Genomic DNA, 16,551 nt, shown 5'->3' on the forward strand with positions numbered 1-16,551 from the left:
CAACCCAGAGATCAAGCCCACATCTCTTATGTCTCCTGCATTAGCAGGCATGTTCTTTATAACTAGTGACACCTGGGAAGCCTGCAGGGAGGATGTCCTTCCAGATATAACCCAGCATTTCCCTAACTTTTTCCGACCAGCTAAGTTTTTGTTTCTGTTAGCATCCCAAGGAACAAATGGGACTTCAGGATATACTGAGTCCTAATTTGTGTTGCAAGTAGGGGAACTAAGTCCCCTCTCCCCACTGGGCCTCAGTTTCCCCATCTGCAACACAAAAACTCCTCATGGGTTTGCGGCAGAGCCAGAACTTGATCCAGACCTGCCCTGGAGTCGTTGGGCCTCATGCCCTAATTGGTTTTTGTCCACTGTGTTGAGGTGGGCTCCAAAGAGGGGAAAGACCACCAGGGAGAGAGAGGAAACCCTCATTTGAGAAGTTGAGATGATCTCCTTATTTTGAAAATGAAAAAAGTGAGGTTCAGAGGAGGGAGGCAACTTGCCTGAGGGCACAGAGCAACTCGATCCTAGACTTCCCAGAAGCAGAGACTCCTTTTTCACCTTGCGGGAGTGGTAATGGTGGGGTTTCCTCAGTCTGTAGCTTCAGCCTCACCTCATGGGGAGCTCACACTAGGGGCTCCTCCTGGACCATGGCACCAGGTTCCAGGTTTCCTTAAGGCCTCCTTCTCTGAGGAGGCTCCTGGGTGTGACTATAGCAGCCTCTGGTGGCCAGTCTCCACAATCAGCTGCCCCACCCTGTAGCAGCCAAAGGCAAATCTGTGGGATCCAGTGAGTATATCCTAGACTGTGGGGTTCTCAGATAGAGCAGGAGGCTCTCTGACATCACCGAGAACCTTGAGATTCGAGATGACTCTGAGCTCGGATATGGGGACCTGGGTTTGAGCCCCAGTTCCACTTAACCTGTCCTGTTTTCATCTGTTAGAAGCCATCACAGCCTGTGGAAAAAACAGAAAGTCTTCGTGCTGTGGAAAGGCCAAATAGCTAAGACTGAAGAAAAAAAAAATCCTGCCACCTCCCAGCAGGGGTCTCCTTCTAAGACAGAGGGTTCAAATGCTGAGTCCACCACATTCAGGCTGTGTGTATGTAAGCAAATGCATTTACTTCATTGAGTCTCACTTTCTTCATCTATAAAACGGGAAGACAAATTTGTTCTTGTGTCTTCATGATTTTGGCAGAGTAATAGGAAACCCTGACTCATTGGTATAGATGAGAAAAAAAATTGCTATCTCAAACAGTCATAAGAAACCCTAAGGTGGGGTGGCTCCAGAGTTGGTTGATTCAGTAGCACAAGGGTGAGATCAAGGACCCATGTCCTCTTCTTCTTTCTGCTCCACTAAGCCCCTTCATGGTCACAAAATGGCTGCTACAGTTCCAGGCATCACACCCAGTCCTGATGGTGCTCAGCAAAAGAGAAGACAGTGTTTCTTATATTTCTCTTATTTCCCCCAAATTCCTCCTCCTTCAGCAGACTTTCTCTTTTGTCTCATGGTCCAGAACTCATTCACGTGGCTATTCCTATACCAGTACCTAGTAAGGGAAATAGAATCACAGTGGTGGGTGTGCCTGGGGAAAGCCCATGAGTGTAGAGCAGACTGGAGAACTCTGAACAAAATGAGGTGCTGTGAATAAGGAAGAGTCTGACTTCCAGAGAGGCATCCACACCAATTCAAAAGCACTCACACATAGTTCCTGAGATACGAATGCCAAACACAGAACCCAGCGCCTGACACACGGAAGACGCCTTATGTGTGTTCATTTGTCCCCTCCTTTTTGTGTTTCCGTCCAAAGTCACAAGACTCCCAGCCTGGCCTCTCCTGACCCAGCCTCCTGCCCTCCTTCCCTGGGGCCTGGGTCTCTACTGCCCAAGGTGGCTTTTACTCTGTCCTCTGGCTCCATCACCACCACCTCCTTTTGTTTCTGTCCCAAAAGCTTGGGATGAACAAGGATCTCCCCATTGTTCCCCAGGACTTCAGATTCCTAGAAAATAAAAAACAGGAGGTGGATTCTCATGCAAATGCTTTCACCAAGGAGTCAAAAATTAATAACAGTATGAACAGAGGCCTGGAGTATTTAACCACTCCATCCAAACAACCAAAGTGAACCAAATACACCGTTATCCAGGCGAGGTGTAGAAAATTGACTGCCAACTATGACATTATTACATCGGAAATGTCAGGAGCGTGTGAAAGCCAGGGGGAGATGAACAGTGTGGTTGAAAATGGCTTTTGATTTAAAAAAAAAATTCCCAGCATTCATCTAAAACAATAATAACAGCTAATAATAACAGGGCATGTAATAATGAACTATTCATAGGCATAAGAGGTAATTGTTCAATTAAAATCCGAGAGTTTCTGAGACTGTCTTTCCTGATGGGGTCCCTTTGTTTTTGACTCGGTAGCACTAATTATTTCCCAGTAGTGCTTTAAACTTGGGATGAAAAAAGCCCTGCTGTCAAATATGACATACAAGTGCTTTATCATTGTTAAATACACACACATGCACATAATAAGAAGCTTGTTGGAATAAAGTTAGGGGGATGTTCAAACTGACAGTCTCCGGGGTTCAGCATTAGTGATAAGAGACAGCCAGGGTCTTCACCCACAGCAGCAGTGATCTGGCCTCACTAACTCTCACTCCTCCAGGGGTCAGAGTGTCTTCTCTCCGGCATTAGGATTGAATGCCTGGGTTCAAATCCCACCTCCACCACTTACCAGCCAGGTGCCCTGGGCACAAGTCTTCCCTCTCTGAGCCTCTGCTTCCCCATCTGTAACATGGAGAGCAATGGACATTCAGGTTCTTGCAGCCTGACCAGGTTCCAGTTACTCCTTTTTCTATTGTCTGTATTCATTAGCTATTGCCACAAAATTGATGCCTTGCGCTTGAACAAAATCACGAAAACTCAATGGCATACCAAAAAAAAAAAGTTTTTGGTCCCACATCGGTTGGGGGCCCTCTCATTTCTGTGAGGCTTGCCTGGGATGACGCAGCTCTGTTCCACGTACCTCTCACCTTCCTAGGTGCTGGCCTCAGCAGGTCTGCTAATACCCCATTGGTTAGAACAAGTCCTGCTCTGCCCACAGTGGAAAGACAAAGTGGTCCCGGAAAGGAACGGCTAAAGGGGAGAGTCAGGGCCATTGCTGCAGTCTGGCACAGGCATCAGCATTCCAACTTTCCTCGGGATCTCTCTTCCCCATCCTCAGTCCCTGTGGTCCTGGAGGAGTTAACATCATCCCTGGTTCTAGCTCTGCCTTTCAGAGATTCTGAGCCTCAGGTCTTTCTCCATAAAGAGAGATTCATGTTAGGAAGGCCTCAAAAGCTCAGAATCATCAAACAGAGACCACATCATAATCAGGAGGGATATTTTCCTCTAAGCGATTCTATGGCCAATGTGTCCCCTGAAAATATTTTGACCTACCACCAGTTCACGCCCTGTCCTTTGAAGGACATTGGCAAAGGTCATCATTAGGATCTTACAGGAACAAACAAAATCTCAACGGCTGGAAAATATTTGAAATTCCCCTGAAACAGCTTTTGAAAACCTTACAGAAAATCAACACCCACACCATCAAATTATTTGCAAAATCACAATGGAAAAAGTTGCTATCTGTTTAGCCAAAAATGTTCCCAGAGGAAAATTCATAGCCTACAATGACTTCATTATTTTAAAAAGAATGCATTCTCCATTCACCTCAATAATTTTTGGAGTCTTTTTGAGTTAAGAGGGTGTTTTGATTTTGTGGGCCAAACCCATCACAAAACTCCTAGGGAAATGACCTCCTTATGGCCCCAGGATAAGTCGCAGTCATGTTCCGTGACAATATTGCCTGCCTTCCACCGGAAAGATGGGGTGGCGGGGAGGGTGTCTGGCTGCAGAGGCAATAGTGGTTTCCACATCCTCCTTTCCCACAGAACCGAGACCTGGCTGGGGAAACTTCCTTTCTCTATATTGCTTTCTGCTGCTTTAGGACAACTGCTGCTCCCAGCCTGCTGACTGGTTGAAGCATGGGCCACGCGACACAATTCTGGCCAATAATACAAGAGGGAACGTTGGCTGGGGGACTTCAGGGAAAACATCTCTCTCATAGAAAGAGACACAGGAAGTACCATTTCTCCTTCATCTGGATACCCCTGAACAACAAAAATGTTAGTTGCTTGGTCGTGTTCGACTCTTTGCAACCCCATGGGTTGTAGCCCGCCAGGCTCCTCTGTCCACAGAATTCTCCAGGCAAAAACATGGGAATAGGTTGCCATCTCCTTCTCCAGAGGATCTTCCCGACCCACTAATCAAATCCGGGTCTCCTGTATTGCAGGTGGATTCTTTACCGTCTGAGCCACCAGGGAAGCCCTGGATGCCTCTGAATCTGGGTGAAATGTCTGAAATAGTGGCTCCATCTTGTGTCTTTGATTGAGACTCATGGCTTCCCTGGTGGCTCAGACAGTAAAGAATCTGCCTCCAACGTGGGAAACCTGGGTTCAATCCCTGGGTTGGGAAGATCCCCTGGAGGAGGGCATGGCAACCCATGCCAGTATTCTTGCCTGGAGAATCCCCATGGACAGAGGAGCCTGGTGGGCTACAGTCCGTGGGGCCACAAAGAGTTGGACACGCCTGAGTGATTAAGCACAGCACATGTGAGGAAAAAGCCAGCACACTTGGTGGGTGGTGACTAGCTCAGCGCCCGATAAATCCTTGAAGGAATAAATGAGCTGGCAGAACCCTTAATGAACCACAGAGACTGAATTAACCAGCCTTACTGCCCTCCCTAACTTGGGACATCTTGCTGAGATTATAAATATTCTTTTCTTCAAGCCAACATAAGTTTTCTGTGACTTGGTTCCCCAAACACGTAAATGTATGAACACCACAACCACAATTCTCTCTTCTTTGAAAAGCCCAGGAAATCACTTGATCTTCACAAAGTCACTGCCCATTTGACAGGTGGGGACACCGAGTCTCAAGAGTTTAGGAACTACCTACCATTTCCCAGAAGGCTTGGCTCAGCCAGGGAGGGTATCCCATCCCCTAGGATAGGATTGGCACAGACATGACATGTGACCCAAGTCCATCCAAACAGAATGGCTCTTGGGACCTCCATTAAGAATGCTGGAGGGCTTCCCTGGTGGCTCAGTGGTAAAGAATCTGCCTGCCAATGCCAAAGACACGGGTTCCATTCCTGTCTGGGAAGATCCCACATGCCGCAGAGCAACTAAGCCTGTGTGCCACAGCTACTGAGCCTGTGCTCTAGGGCCCGCGTGCCGCAACTACTGAAGCCCAACTGCTAAAGCCCGTGCTCTGCAACAAGAGAAGCTACCGCAATGAGAAGCCCATGTACCGCAACTAGACTAGCCCCCACTAACCACAACTCGAGAAAAGCCTGTGCAGCAACGAAGACCCAGCACAGCTGAAGATAAATAAATAAAAGTGTTAAAAAAAAAAAAAAAAAGAATGCTGGAATGAGGAAGCAAGTAGCCTTGGGAGAAGCTGGGTTATCCTTGCACCACAAGGGCAGCCCATCAGACCCTGGAAGCCAACCTAGAGGGAGATGGGAAGAATGGGTCTGTGGGAAGGTTGGCGCCCCCTAGCCACCCTTAGTGGTAATACAAGGAGTCTCCCCTTCATTCTCAGATAGCTAAGCCGACTCCCATCCTTCAAGTAATTGACAACCTTCTAACAGACCGGAAACACGGAGGCCCAGCGAAGTAAAGTGACCTATTGCCACTGTTTGGGCAGAGGGTGCAAAGCTGGGTCTTCAGACCCCACGCCCTGTGTGTCTCCCACTGCAGCTGTCCTTGGCCAGGTCCTCCAGAGGCCCAAGCTCTTCTCAACTGAAGCTTCAGATGGGACCTAAGACCGGGTCCAAGCTGGGACCAGGGACCTGGGAGGTCAGAGGGAAACCGGCTGGCTGCGGATTCATCCAGGGTGGAGCAGCAGGATCGGGTATTTGGGGGGCCCCTTCTCATGCCCGGAGGCTTGGAGATGCGCCGAGGCTGGATCGGCAGTGGGGTGTGCCCTGGGGAGAAGGCTGGCCCTCGGAAGGGAAGCGGGTCGGCCTTCAGCTCCAGATCACGTTCATGGCCCCACTAGTGCGTGGTCCCAACCAAAGGTTCTCTGTCGACTCCAGCGAGCACCACGGTCCTTATTAGGGCTGCTCTCGCCCTCACCGTCACCCCACTGGACACCAGATGGCTCACCCACCTGCGTGGCTGTCATCTCCACCTCTGCTCTGCCCCTCCCAGCCACCTGCCTACTCCCCCCGAACCCGCATCACTCTGCCATAATGAGCTTTACCATCTCCCCACTGGCATCATTTTTCCCCACCAACGTCATCACCTCTCCCAGCACCTCCAGACACTTAACTGCCTCCCCACAGCACCGTTATGCCTCTACCAGTACTCTCTCCTCCTCACTCCCTTCATCTCTACCTCCCCATCACAGCCCAAGCTCACCCCCATCTCTCAGTCACCACTGCCCCCCGAATCCAGCCCCTCCAACCATCACCCTGAATATCGCCTTGGTCGTAACTCCTGCCCCATGTTCTTATCCCCACCCTACCCCCAACCACAGAGGTATCTCTTCGCTCACCCATCTCCGTGCTGCATTCCCCCCATGCCTGCTACCACTCCCCCCACCATCTTCCCCACCATCTCCACCATCAATGAACATTTATTGAGCACCGACAATCCCAAACCCCCAGACAGAACGCACAGAAGGCACGGCCCGACCTGGAGGGCCCAGCCCCTCATCAGAGCCAACGCACTTCAGCCCAGGGTGGCCTGTGCAGCCGGCCCTGCACCTGGGACGGGGTCCTGGGGCCTCGGCCAGGCTCTGGTTCAGGGCTGGAGGTTGGGCCACTTTCCTGAGAGCAGAGCAAATAAATAAATGAAGAGGCAGGGGGCTGAGTCTCGGTGGGCGGAGACCCTGGTGTCCCTTACTGTGACTCCATGGGAGTGAGACAGGTGACCAGGCGTCCCGTGGCCGGGCCAGGGAGGTGTATGGGGGGGCAGGAGCCTGGGGACCAGAGGGTCCTGGGGCCTCCCCAGCATCTGCCCGGCCCTCACCTCTGGGAGTCAAAGGAGGGTACGGGGGGAGGCACACCCCGGTGGGGGGCACCTCTGAAATGCAGCTGGACTAGAAATGGGCGGCGGAGGGGACCCTGCTCCTGCCCGCAGGCCCTAGAGCGGGGCATCATCAGTCCTCCACTTGGGGGGGTAACTCTGCTGGTGGCCGTCGCAGCTGGGGGTCCTCATGTTGTCCAGAGGCACCACCACTTCATCCGGGTTGGAGTTCTTGTTCAGCTCCACCACGCGGGGCACCACCGAGGACCAGCGATCTGTAGTGAGAGCGGGGTGAGGGTGGCCAGAGAGCGCATGCACATATATATTGAGCGCCTTTGGTGTACCAGGCACTCAGCAGTGCTCTAAAGGAAAAGGAAAGTGAAGTCGCTCAGTTGTGTCCAACTCTTTGTGACCCCATGGACTGCAGCCTACCAGGCTCCTCGGTCCATGGGATTTTCCAGGCAAGAGTACTGGAGTGGGTTGCTGTTTCTCCAGGGGAATCTTCCCAACCCAGAGATTGAACCCAGGTCTCCCGCATTGTAGTTAGACGTTTTACCATCTGAGCCACCAGGGAAGTCAGTGCTCTAAAGGGGGAGGTATATTATCCCTGTTTTACAGAGGTGGCAACTGGGGCTCAGAGAAGTCATGGAGCCCACCTCGGAACACACAGGAGTAAAATGAAAGAATCAGGATTCAAGCCTGGGTCAGGAGGCCTGCGAGCCCAAGGCCTCCCGACTGTGCTCGGCTGAGTGGAAGCAAGGGCCCAGGCTTTCACTGGCAGCAGAGGAAGCTTGGCGGCCAGGCCTTCGCCCCCTCCCTTTCTACAGACGTGAATACTGAGTCCCAGGGAAGGGACAGGACTGCTGCAAACAATCCGGTGCTGAGGACCACCAGGGCTCCCCTCTGTGCCCCTCAGTCTCCCCCACGCCTCCCCTGACCACCCCCCACTCACCCCTCCGGAGGCGGCCCACGGTGTGCGAGAAGCCGTAGTACTGGTAGTTCTCGTTCTTGCCGGGGTCCTCGTTAATGATGCCCAAGTTCTGGTTCCAGTGAGACCAGTTCACCTCGTCCACCCTGGTGGGGCCACAGCAGACAGAGGGTCAAGGAGAGCCCCCCACCCAGAGACAGGACCCCTTCCCCACCCCCAGGCAGCCTCCAAGCTCCAGCCTTCCAGCACACACTCCTACTTTTTTTATTCTTTTTTTAAATTAAAAAAAAAGTTATTATTTATTTATTTATTTGGATGCACCAGGTCTTAGTTGCAGCACTTGGGATCTAGTTCCCCAACCAGGGATTGAACCCAGGCTCTCTGCATTGGGAGCATAGAATCTCTGCCACTAGACCACCAGGAAAGTCCTTGTTTTTTTTTTTTAATTTCTGATAATATAGTTAGATAGATAGATAAAACATAAAATTTGCTATTTTACTTTTTCTTCTTTTTTCTTTTTTTGCCCTCTATACTCGGCTTGCAGGATCTTAGTTCCCTACCCAGGGATGGAACCCGGGACCCGGCAGTGAGAGCTCCGAGTCCTAACACTGGACTGCCAGGGAAGCCCCTCACCCACTTTAAAGTGTACAATTCAGTGGCATTAAATACATTCCTAAGATTGTGCAGCCATCACCACTACCTAGTTCCAAAACCTTTTCATCACCCCAAACTCTATACCTATTAAGCAGTAACTCCCCATCCCCTTTCCCACCAGCCCCCGGCAACCTCTGTTCTACTTTCTGTCTCTATGGATTTATCTATTCTGGACATTTCGTGTTAAGTAGAATCATTCAGTATGTGGCCTTTGTGTCTGGCTGCTTTCACTTAGCATCAGGTTTTCAAGATCCATCTGCGATGTAGCCTGCATCAGTACTGCATTCCTTTTCATGGCTAAATAATATCCCATTGCCTGCAAAGACCTTATTTGTATGGCTGTATATTCATTCATCTGTGGATGGACATCCTCTTTCTTAATATTCTCACTTTTATTATTGAGACACCCTCATAAAGTCAGGTTATAACCTTCTTGGGCCCAAATGGGCTCTAGATAATTTTTACTGTTTTAAAATATTTATTTGGCTGCGTTGGGTCTTAGTTGTGGCATGTGGGATATGTGATCTTCATTGTAGCATGTGAGATCTTTAGTTGCGGCATGCAGGATCCTGTTACCAGACCAGGGATCCAACCTGGGTCCCCTGCATTGGGAGCGAGGAGTCTTAGCCCCTGGACCACCAGGGAAGTCCCAATTTTTACTTTCTAAAATTCTTTTTAAGTTAATTTTATTCAATTTCTGTTTTTTGGGGGGCAACTGTTATGGGTTAGGACCCAGCAAGGAAGATACATCCTTTGCTCCCATTTTACAGATGAGGAAACTGAGGCTTGTTGAACTATTCATCCAAGGTCACAAAGCTGATAAATCACAGTCGAGACTTGAACTTTGGATCCAAAACAAGGCTGTGCAGTGGGGGCTGTCATAGTAGAAACTGACTTTGTGTGACTCCAAGCATGATGCTGATGCTCCATGCTGGCAACCACGTTACAAAGAGTGAGTCCTCGTTAAAGAAAAGATTCACCCAGGGGTTCCCCCTAAGAAGTTGGCATTCCCCATGCATCTGGGTAACGTCCCAAGTCCCGGAAGCTGATGATAACTCAGTTTCTCCATTTCAGTCAAAGTCCTGAGGGGACTTCCCTGGTGGTCCAGTGGCTAGGTCCGCACTCCCTACGCAAGGGGCCCGGGTTTGATCCCTGGTCAGGGAACTAGATACCACATGTAGAAACTAAGAGTTCGTATGCCACAACTAAAGATCCTGCAAGCTACTACTGGGAGATCAAAGATCCTGCAGGCCGCAACTAAGACCCAGAGCAGCCAAATAAAATTTTATCTATTTATTTGTTTTTAAATTTTTTAAAAATAAATATTAAAAAAAAAATCGTAGTCCTGAAACCCATTCCATTGTATCACTAATAGAGGGTGGTGCCACAGGATAAGCATTGCCTCCGAGTCTGCTTCCTCCAGCAAAGGAGAGAGCAGTAACACCAGCTGCTTCAGGGTGTCTGCCCCAATGTGCGTTGGGGGCTGGCTGGGCACATCTCATGTGCCAACCCATCTAATCCGCACAGCTGGCCAAGAGAGTGATGCTATCATTGTCCCCATTTCACAAATGAAGAAACCAAGGCTGAGAACTGAACCCACAGGACCAGCCAGTGGGAACTGAGCTCCGGTCAGGCCCACGGGGGCCTCAATGGCTCAGAAGTGGCAATGGGTAGAAAGCATAAGGAGGCCTGGTGGTCCCCCCCAACCCAGCCTCACCTGAAGCACCACCGGCGGTCTGGAGTGCCGTCCGAGCTCTTGCCCACGGTCACCATCTCGCCGGAGCGGAAGGCCTTCCTCAGGAACACGGGGAAGGAGCGCTCGATGTCCAGGATGGTGGTGGCCCACTGTGGGGAGGGAGGGTGGGCAGGCGGTGGGTGAGCCGCGCCCGGCCTCGCCTAACTGTTCTCAAGGCAGGAATGACGCAGAGAACCAGGCTTTCTAGCTCCCACCACCCCTGCGTTAAAGACTCAAATACCCACAGGCGCCTGGCTGGAGAAAATGAAGGAAGGGTCAGCAGCCCGTGCCCCAGGACACCAGGTGTCCTCTCGGTGCTGGGTGCCCCAGGGAGGAGTGGGGACTGGGGCAGACCAGGGGGTGCAGGAGACCCCCACCCCATGTAAAGGGGGCAGCCGCCTCTCAGTGCCACATTCCACCCAGGAATGTGGGCCCGCCTTGCCAGACTTCCCACTTTTCAAGAAAGGCCAGAAATCTGGATTTTTCTATGAAATCTCTCAATTAAAATTTTTTTGCATTAAGTTTTTAAAAAATATACAGTGATGCAGAAAAAAAAATAAACCTGCGCTGGTCAAATCCAGTCCATGGGCTGTGAGTTGGCATATTATGGGTTACACCCAGTGGAGAAACTGAGGCCCCGAGGAGGAAGCGGTAGGGATAAAGGGTGAGAGCAGGTCAGATGGTCCCCTGAGACCCAGACCTGGGGGGAGGACCTTGTGGAGTTGTTTTTCCTCGCTGCGCTATTCCCTGAAAATGTACCAAGTCATGATAAGTGTGGGTGCAGCCTTCCTGGGCCTCGTGGTAATGCTGTTTATTGGGAACCCCAGTTCTTAAACTGCCTGCAGCCAGGCAGGCCGTGACACCCTCCCCCCAGGACTTCTGCTCCCTAAGCTTGCACAGAAACCTGCAGAGAAACAAAGGCAGCAGCTCCCCATTGCATCCACACCCAGCCACGTCTGCTTGGGGTGGGGGGGTGGGCAGTGGGAGTGGGGAGCCCCTCTGATGAGGATGCTGATGCTTCCCGGCTCTGGGTTGGCCTGCTCCCATGCCAGCCTGGTGTCTCGGGCCCAGCTGGGGCATGGAAGCTGCCCCCGGGCTCCGTGCGGAACCCCCACTGAAATGTGAGGCTCTCTGAGCATTTCCGGTGCCCATGGCGCTCCCTCCCTGGAGCCGGGGGAAGCTGATTGCATCCCATGAATGGGACCGCAAGGGAAGCTGAGCTGCTGGTGAGGCAAGAAGCCACCCGGAAATGTGCTAGGCGGCTCCAGGAAACAGACCTGCAGTATCCGTCAGTGCCCATTAAACAGACAGGGAAGTGGAGGCGGAACGGGCTGGTGCGACTCGCCCAGAGCACCAGGCTGAGGAGGTGCAGCAGGCCAGGCGGCGCCAGCTTAGGAGGGGCAGAGCGGCCGGCGGGGCGGGCTCACCTGCAGCTTCCAGATGTGCTTGCTCTCCTTGGACACCTGGCCCACCGTCTCCCCCATGAGGGCGATAAGCATGTTAAGGAGCAGCACGAACGTGAGGATGATGTACGTGACCAGCAGGATGATGAAGACCACGGGGTACTTGGTGCTGCTCAGCATCTCCAGGTCGCCCATGCCGATGGTGAGCTTGAAGAGGTCCAGGAGGAAGGTGCTGAAGGTCTCGCTGTCGCGGCACGAGGGGTAGGTGGGCACCGTGCAGTTGGCGTGGTCCTCGTCACACACCTTCAAGTTGGCACACGGGTTCAGGAGCGAGACCAGGGCTGCGGGAGGGATGGCAGTGACGGTCATGGAGGGTGAGAGGTGGGGAGGCCCCTTCCCATTGGATGGAGGGGAACACTGAGGACTAGGGGACGGGGAGGGCTGGCCCAAGGTCACAGGGAGTGGAAGCCAAGCCGTTGGTTGAACCTAGGTCCTCCTGCACACAAAGCCCTTGCTCTTTCCACAAACTCCTGTTAACAAGGAAGAGGGGCCCAGGACTCAGTCTAGTAGTTCTCAACCGGGGATAATTTGTCCCCTGGAGCACATTTGGCAGGTCCAGAGACATTTTTGGTGTCACAAGCAGAGGAGGGACACTATGGGCACCTATTGGGTCAAGACCAGGGATGCTGCCAAACATGCCACCATGCACAGGACAGTCTCCACCACGAACTGTCTGACCCCAAATGTCAACAGTGCCAAGGCTGAGAGCTGACTGTTCTTAGAGGTCTTGGGAGTCTGGAATGTCAGCATTCCAGGGGCGTATTCGCTCTCGTGCTCCTGTTTCCCAGCTCACAGCAGCACAGAAAGGAAGGGAAGAAGGTGAAACTGGGTACCAGCCTTGACTGGCTCTCTTGCCCACAGAGCCATGCTCACTAAGGCCGTCACGCCCTCCAGACATCAGCTAATTGTGGTGCTCATCCCTTTCCATGAAGCCCAGATGAAGCCTCCAAGTCCTGCTCCCTTTTAGATCCTGGGCGTAGGATGGCCAGTCACTCGCCCCTTGGGGACCAGCCCAACAGCGTGATTACCTTCCCCAATCCTGGTCTCGCCCCCATGGCCTGTGCCACTGAGGTCCCAAGGCATCGTGACATCAAGAAGACAGCCTAGTAGAGGCTTTGTAGCTTCTGCCACCAAGAGGGTAGAGTCTATTTTCACACTCTTTGATTTTTACTCCTTTTATTTTTTGGCTGTTCACATGATATATGGGATCTTAGTTCCCAGACCAGGGATTGAAGCCATGCCCCCTGCAGTGGAAACGCCGAGTCTTAACCACTGGATCACCAGGGAATTCACCCGTTTCCCCACTCTGTGAATCAGGCTGAGCCTTGTTTTGGTGAACAAGGTGAGACAGATAGTGACACTGTGCCAGGCAGTGACCTCAAACACTTCCGCTCACATCTGGGAACCCTCAGACCACCGTGTGACCAAGTCCAAGCTAGCTGGCTAGAGATGAGTGACCCCGAGGAAGACAGCAAAGTCACCCCCAGTGGAGGCCACCCCTAGCTACACTAGTCAGCCGCAGCCAATCTGCCAGCTGAGCACAGACACAGGAGCCTGAATCTGGCCCAGGTCAGCACAAGCACCCAGCAGACCCATGGAGTTGAGCATAATAATATATGGTGGCTGTTTGGGGGACTTCCCTGGTGGTTAAGACTCCATGTTTCCACTTTAGGGGGCACCAGTCTGATCCCTAGTTGGGGAACTAAGATCCCACATGCTGCAGGACATAGCCAAAAATAAAAATGGTGGTTGTTTAAGCCCCATTAAGTTTTTGGGTGGCTTCTTTTACCACAGTAGCTAAGATGACAGTTTTACGGTTTCCTAGTTTTTGAACTTGAGCACATTATTTAACCTTACTTAATCTAAGCCTCCGTTTCTTTAATTGTAAAATGTCATAAGAAACGCACTTCCCTTATAGACTTGTTGGGAGGATTAAACGAGGCAGGGATGGGAGAGGACTTAGCTCAATGCCAGGCACACAATGAGAACCGTACAAACGCTGGATATTCTCCTCCACACGCCATGGTGGCTGCTCCAACCCAGGTACCACCCCCGCCAGGCCCACCTGGGCACCCGGGGCTCACCTGACGCGTAGCCGATCATGAAGAGCAAGTAGACCAGCAGGAAGCGGAAAAGGTCTTTGAAGAGGATCTAGACACCCCGGTGGGAATACGGAGGCAGAGATGAGATACATGGTTTCTCGCTTTCCCAACTCCTCATCCCACACCGTCTCCAGCTCCACCCTGCCCCACCCCACGTCCAGGCCCTGCCCGCTGCCCCCACACCGCCCCGCAGCCTCAGGGCCAGCGGCACTGTCTGTGCATATGTGCTGTATGTGGCTCCCTCCAAGGACACACAAGAGTCCAAGGGGAACCGCCCGCCCCGTACCTTCTGGATCATGATGCTATAGGTCCCCGTCAGCTTCAGCCCTCGGGTGAAGTAAAGGGCGTTCATCCAGCCCAGGACCAAGGCAAAGACCATGACGGCCAGGTACGCCTCGATCCCCGCCAGGTAGAGGGCCGCCGAGACAATCACCAGCACGGAGTAGATGAAGCTACAGGGCGGCAGAGACCACGAGAGGAGTCAGAGGGGAGAGGGGGAAATGAGACCCTGGACAGGGAGGCCCCCAAGCCCTCTAGGTACTAGGGCATCCCAGTGACACCCAGAAGAGAGACCATGAGACCGTGTGGCTTCACGGGGTTCCCCAGCATCCTGTTAACCAGAATCCTCAGTTAACTGGCAACTGGGCTTCCCTGGTGGCCCAGTGCTTAAGAAGCCACCTGCCAATGCAGGGGACACGGGTTCAATCCCTGGTCTGGGAAGATGCTACGGGGCAGCTAAGCCTGTGTGCCACAACTTCTGAGCCCGTGCTCCACAACAAGAGAAGCCACCGCAAGGAGAAGCCCGCATACCACAGCTAGAGAGTAGCCTGCTCGCTGCGACCAGAGAAAGACTGCATGCAGCAACAAAGACCCAGTGCAGCCAAAAAAAATTAAATAAATAATTATTTTAAAAAATTAATTGGCAACCGATGTGTGTGTGATTGCTCTGGGGCCCTGCTGCTGCTGCTGCTGCTGCTAAGTCGCTTCAGTCGTGTCCGACTCTGTGCGACCCCATAGACGGCAGCCCACCAGGCTCCGCCGTCGCTGGGATTCTCCAGGTAAGAACACTGGAGTGGGTTGCCATTTCCTTCTCCAATGCATGAAAGTGAAAAGTGAAAGTGAAGTCTCTCAGTCGTGTCCGACTCTTCACGACCCCATGGACTGCAGCCTACCAGGCTCCTCCGTCCATGGGAGCCCTACCAGACCCCAAAGTGATGTCCTTTGGAGTTACTAGAGGAAGATTCAGTGGTGCTCAGTGGAGATTTTGTGGCTAAGTGAAATTTTTTTTTGGCCCTAACATGTGACATGTGAGATCCTAGTTCCCTGGCCAGGGATCGAACCTGTGCCCCCCTGCAGTGGAAGCATGGAGACCTACCCCCACCCCCATAATTTTCATTGTTCTCTAACTCTAAGAAAAAGAGAAAATATGTAACACACATGCAGCAATTCATCCTGCACCCCAGGCAGACATCATTAATCAATCCCAGCACTCTTTCCCACTGAACACAGACACAGCCTTAAGATTCTTAACATGGGCACCCCTGGCAGACATTAGCAATCAGTCACAAGCGTAAGAGGTTAAATTTATTTCTACCCATGGTGCATATAGTGATAACTCTCTAGCAACCAGAATCTTGCTTTAACCAGAGGACTCTTTTACTTGACAATGGCCTGACTTTGGGCTACAGTAGCTGATCAGGCTGGGTGAATTCACTCCTAATAAGAGTCACACACACCCCCTACCACCAAACCTCGAGGATGTCCCTCCCAACCCCACCCTCCTCACCCAGAAGCTGCCACCCCAGGGACCTCTACTCACTAGAGTAGCTGGAAGGAGCCGTCGATGAAGAGAGAGTTCACTCCAGGGCATTTCTTCATGAACAAGTCTTTGATCTGGAGGAGGGAAGGGGGCAGGTGGGAGAGGTGGAGGGGGACTTCCCTGAAGGTCCAGGGGTTAAGACACGGCGCCCCCAATGCCGGGGGCATGCGTCTGAGCCCCGGTCGGGGAAGTTCCACATGCCATGGGGTGCAGCCAAACATTAAACAAATTAAAGAGGTGGAGAGAGAGGAGGGTCCAGGCAGGGTAAGGCTGGGGCCAAGCGCTCACGTTGGTGAAAAAGAACAGGATCCCAGTGAAGAGCGTGATGATCTCGCCAGCCAGCCTCAGGTAGTCCACCGTGGTGCGGTAAGGGTATGGTGGCTGGGGGGGTCAGTCAAGGGACATGTAAGTCCTCACCCAGCCCCTCCAAATCCAGATGTTCCCCAACAACCCAAACCTCTGGGTCCTGTGGAGCCTCCTCCCTCACCCCTCTTTCCCCCTGGGCATGGGGGGCACCTTCCCATCCTGTTGCAAGCCTTCGCCAGTCCCTCCCACAGGGGACCCAGCTGTGCCCCAGCTCCTGCCGTGCTCGCGGTCACTCACAGTGCCCTCCAGAGGCTGGTAGTAGGCAGTGAGGGTAAAGATGATCATGGCACACAGATAGGAAACCACATTGATGTAGAAGGAGACGGCCCCGAACTTCCGCCACTTGTCCCGCAGTAGTTCGTTGATGGGCTCCACGGCCAGCATCTCGTGGCGGTTCTGTGGGGGAGCAGGGTAGG

General features: G+C 52.4%; 1 protein-coding gene across 3 annotated transcripts in view; it reads right to left on the minus strand.

Moving 5' to 3' along the window:
- Positions 1-6,658: 6,658 nt before the first annotated feature.
- Positions 6,659-16,551, minus strand: part of TRPV4 (transient receptor potential cation channel subfamily V member 4) — a 71,378-nt gene continuing 61,485 nt past the window's right edge. For all 3 annotated transcript variants that reach the window (XM_081546129.1, XM_081546130.1, XM_081546131.1), the window contains 9 exons: positions 16,373-16,531; positions 16,058-16,150; positions 15,770-15,843; positions 14,237-14,402; positions 13,933-13,999; positions 11,813-12,129; positions 10,368-10,495; positions 8,021-8,142; positions 6,659-7,343 (listed from right to left, as the gene is read on the minus strand). In XM_081546129.1, coding sequence (XP_081402255.1) covers positions 7,186-7,343; positions 8,021-8,142; positions 10,368-10,495; positions 11,813-12,129; positions 13,933-13,999; positions 14,237-14,402; positions 15,770-15,843; positions 16,058-16,150; positions 16,373-16,531 — 1,284 coding nt within the window. In that variant the 3' untranslated portion in view covers positions 6,659-7,185. The remainder of the gene's footprint in view (positions 7,344-8,020; positions 8,143-10,367; positions 10,496-11,812; positions 12,130-13,932; positions 14,000-14,236; positions 14,403-15,769; positions 15,844-16,057; positions 16,151-16,372; positions 16,532-16,551) is intronic.

This window comes from Giraffa tippelskirchi, chromosome 11 (genome assembly GCF_054371585.1).
Source record: "Giraffa tippelskirchi isolate mGirTip1 chromosome 11, T2T-mGirTip1v1.2.pri, whole genome shotgun sequence".
Classification (NCBI taxonomy): domain Eukaryota; kingdom Metazoa; phylum Chordata; class Mammalia; order Artiodactyla; family Giraffidae; genus Giraffa; species Giraffa tippelskirchi.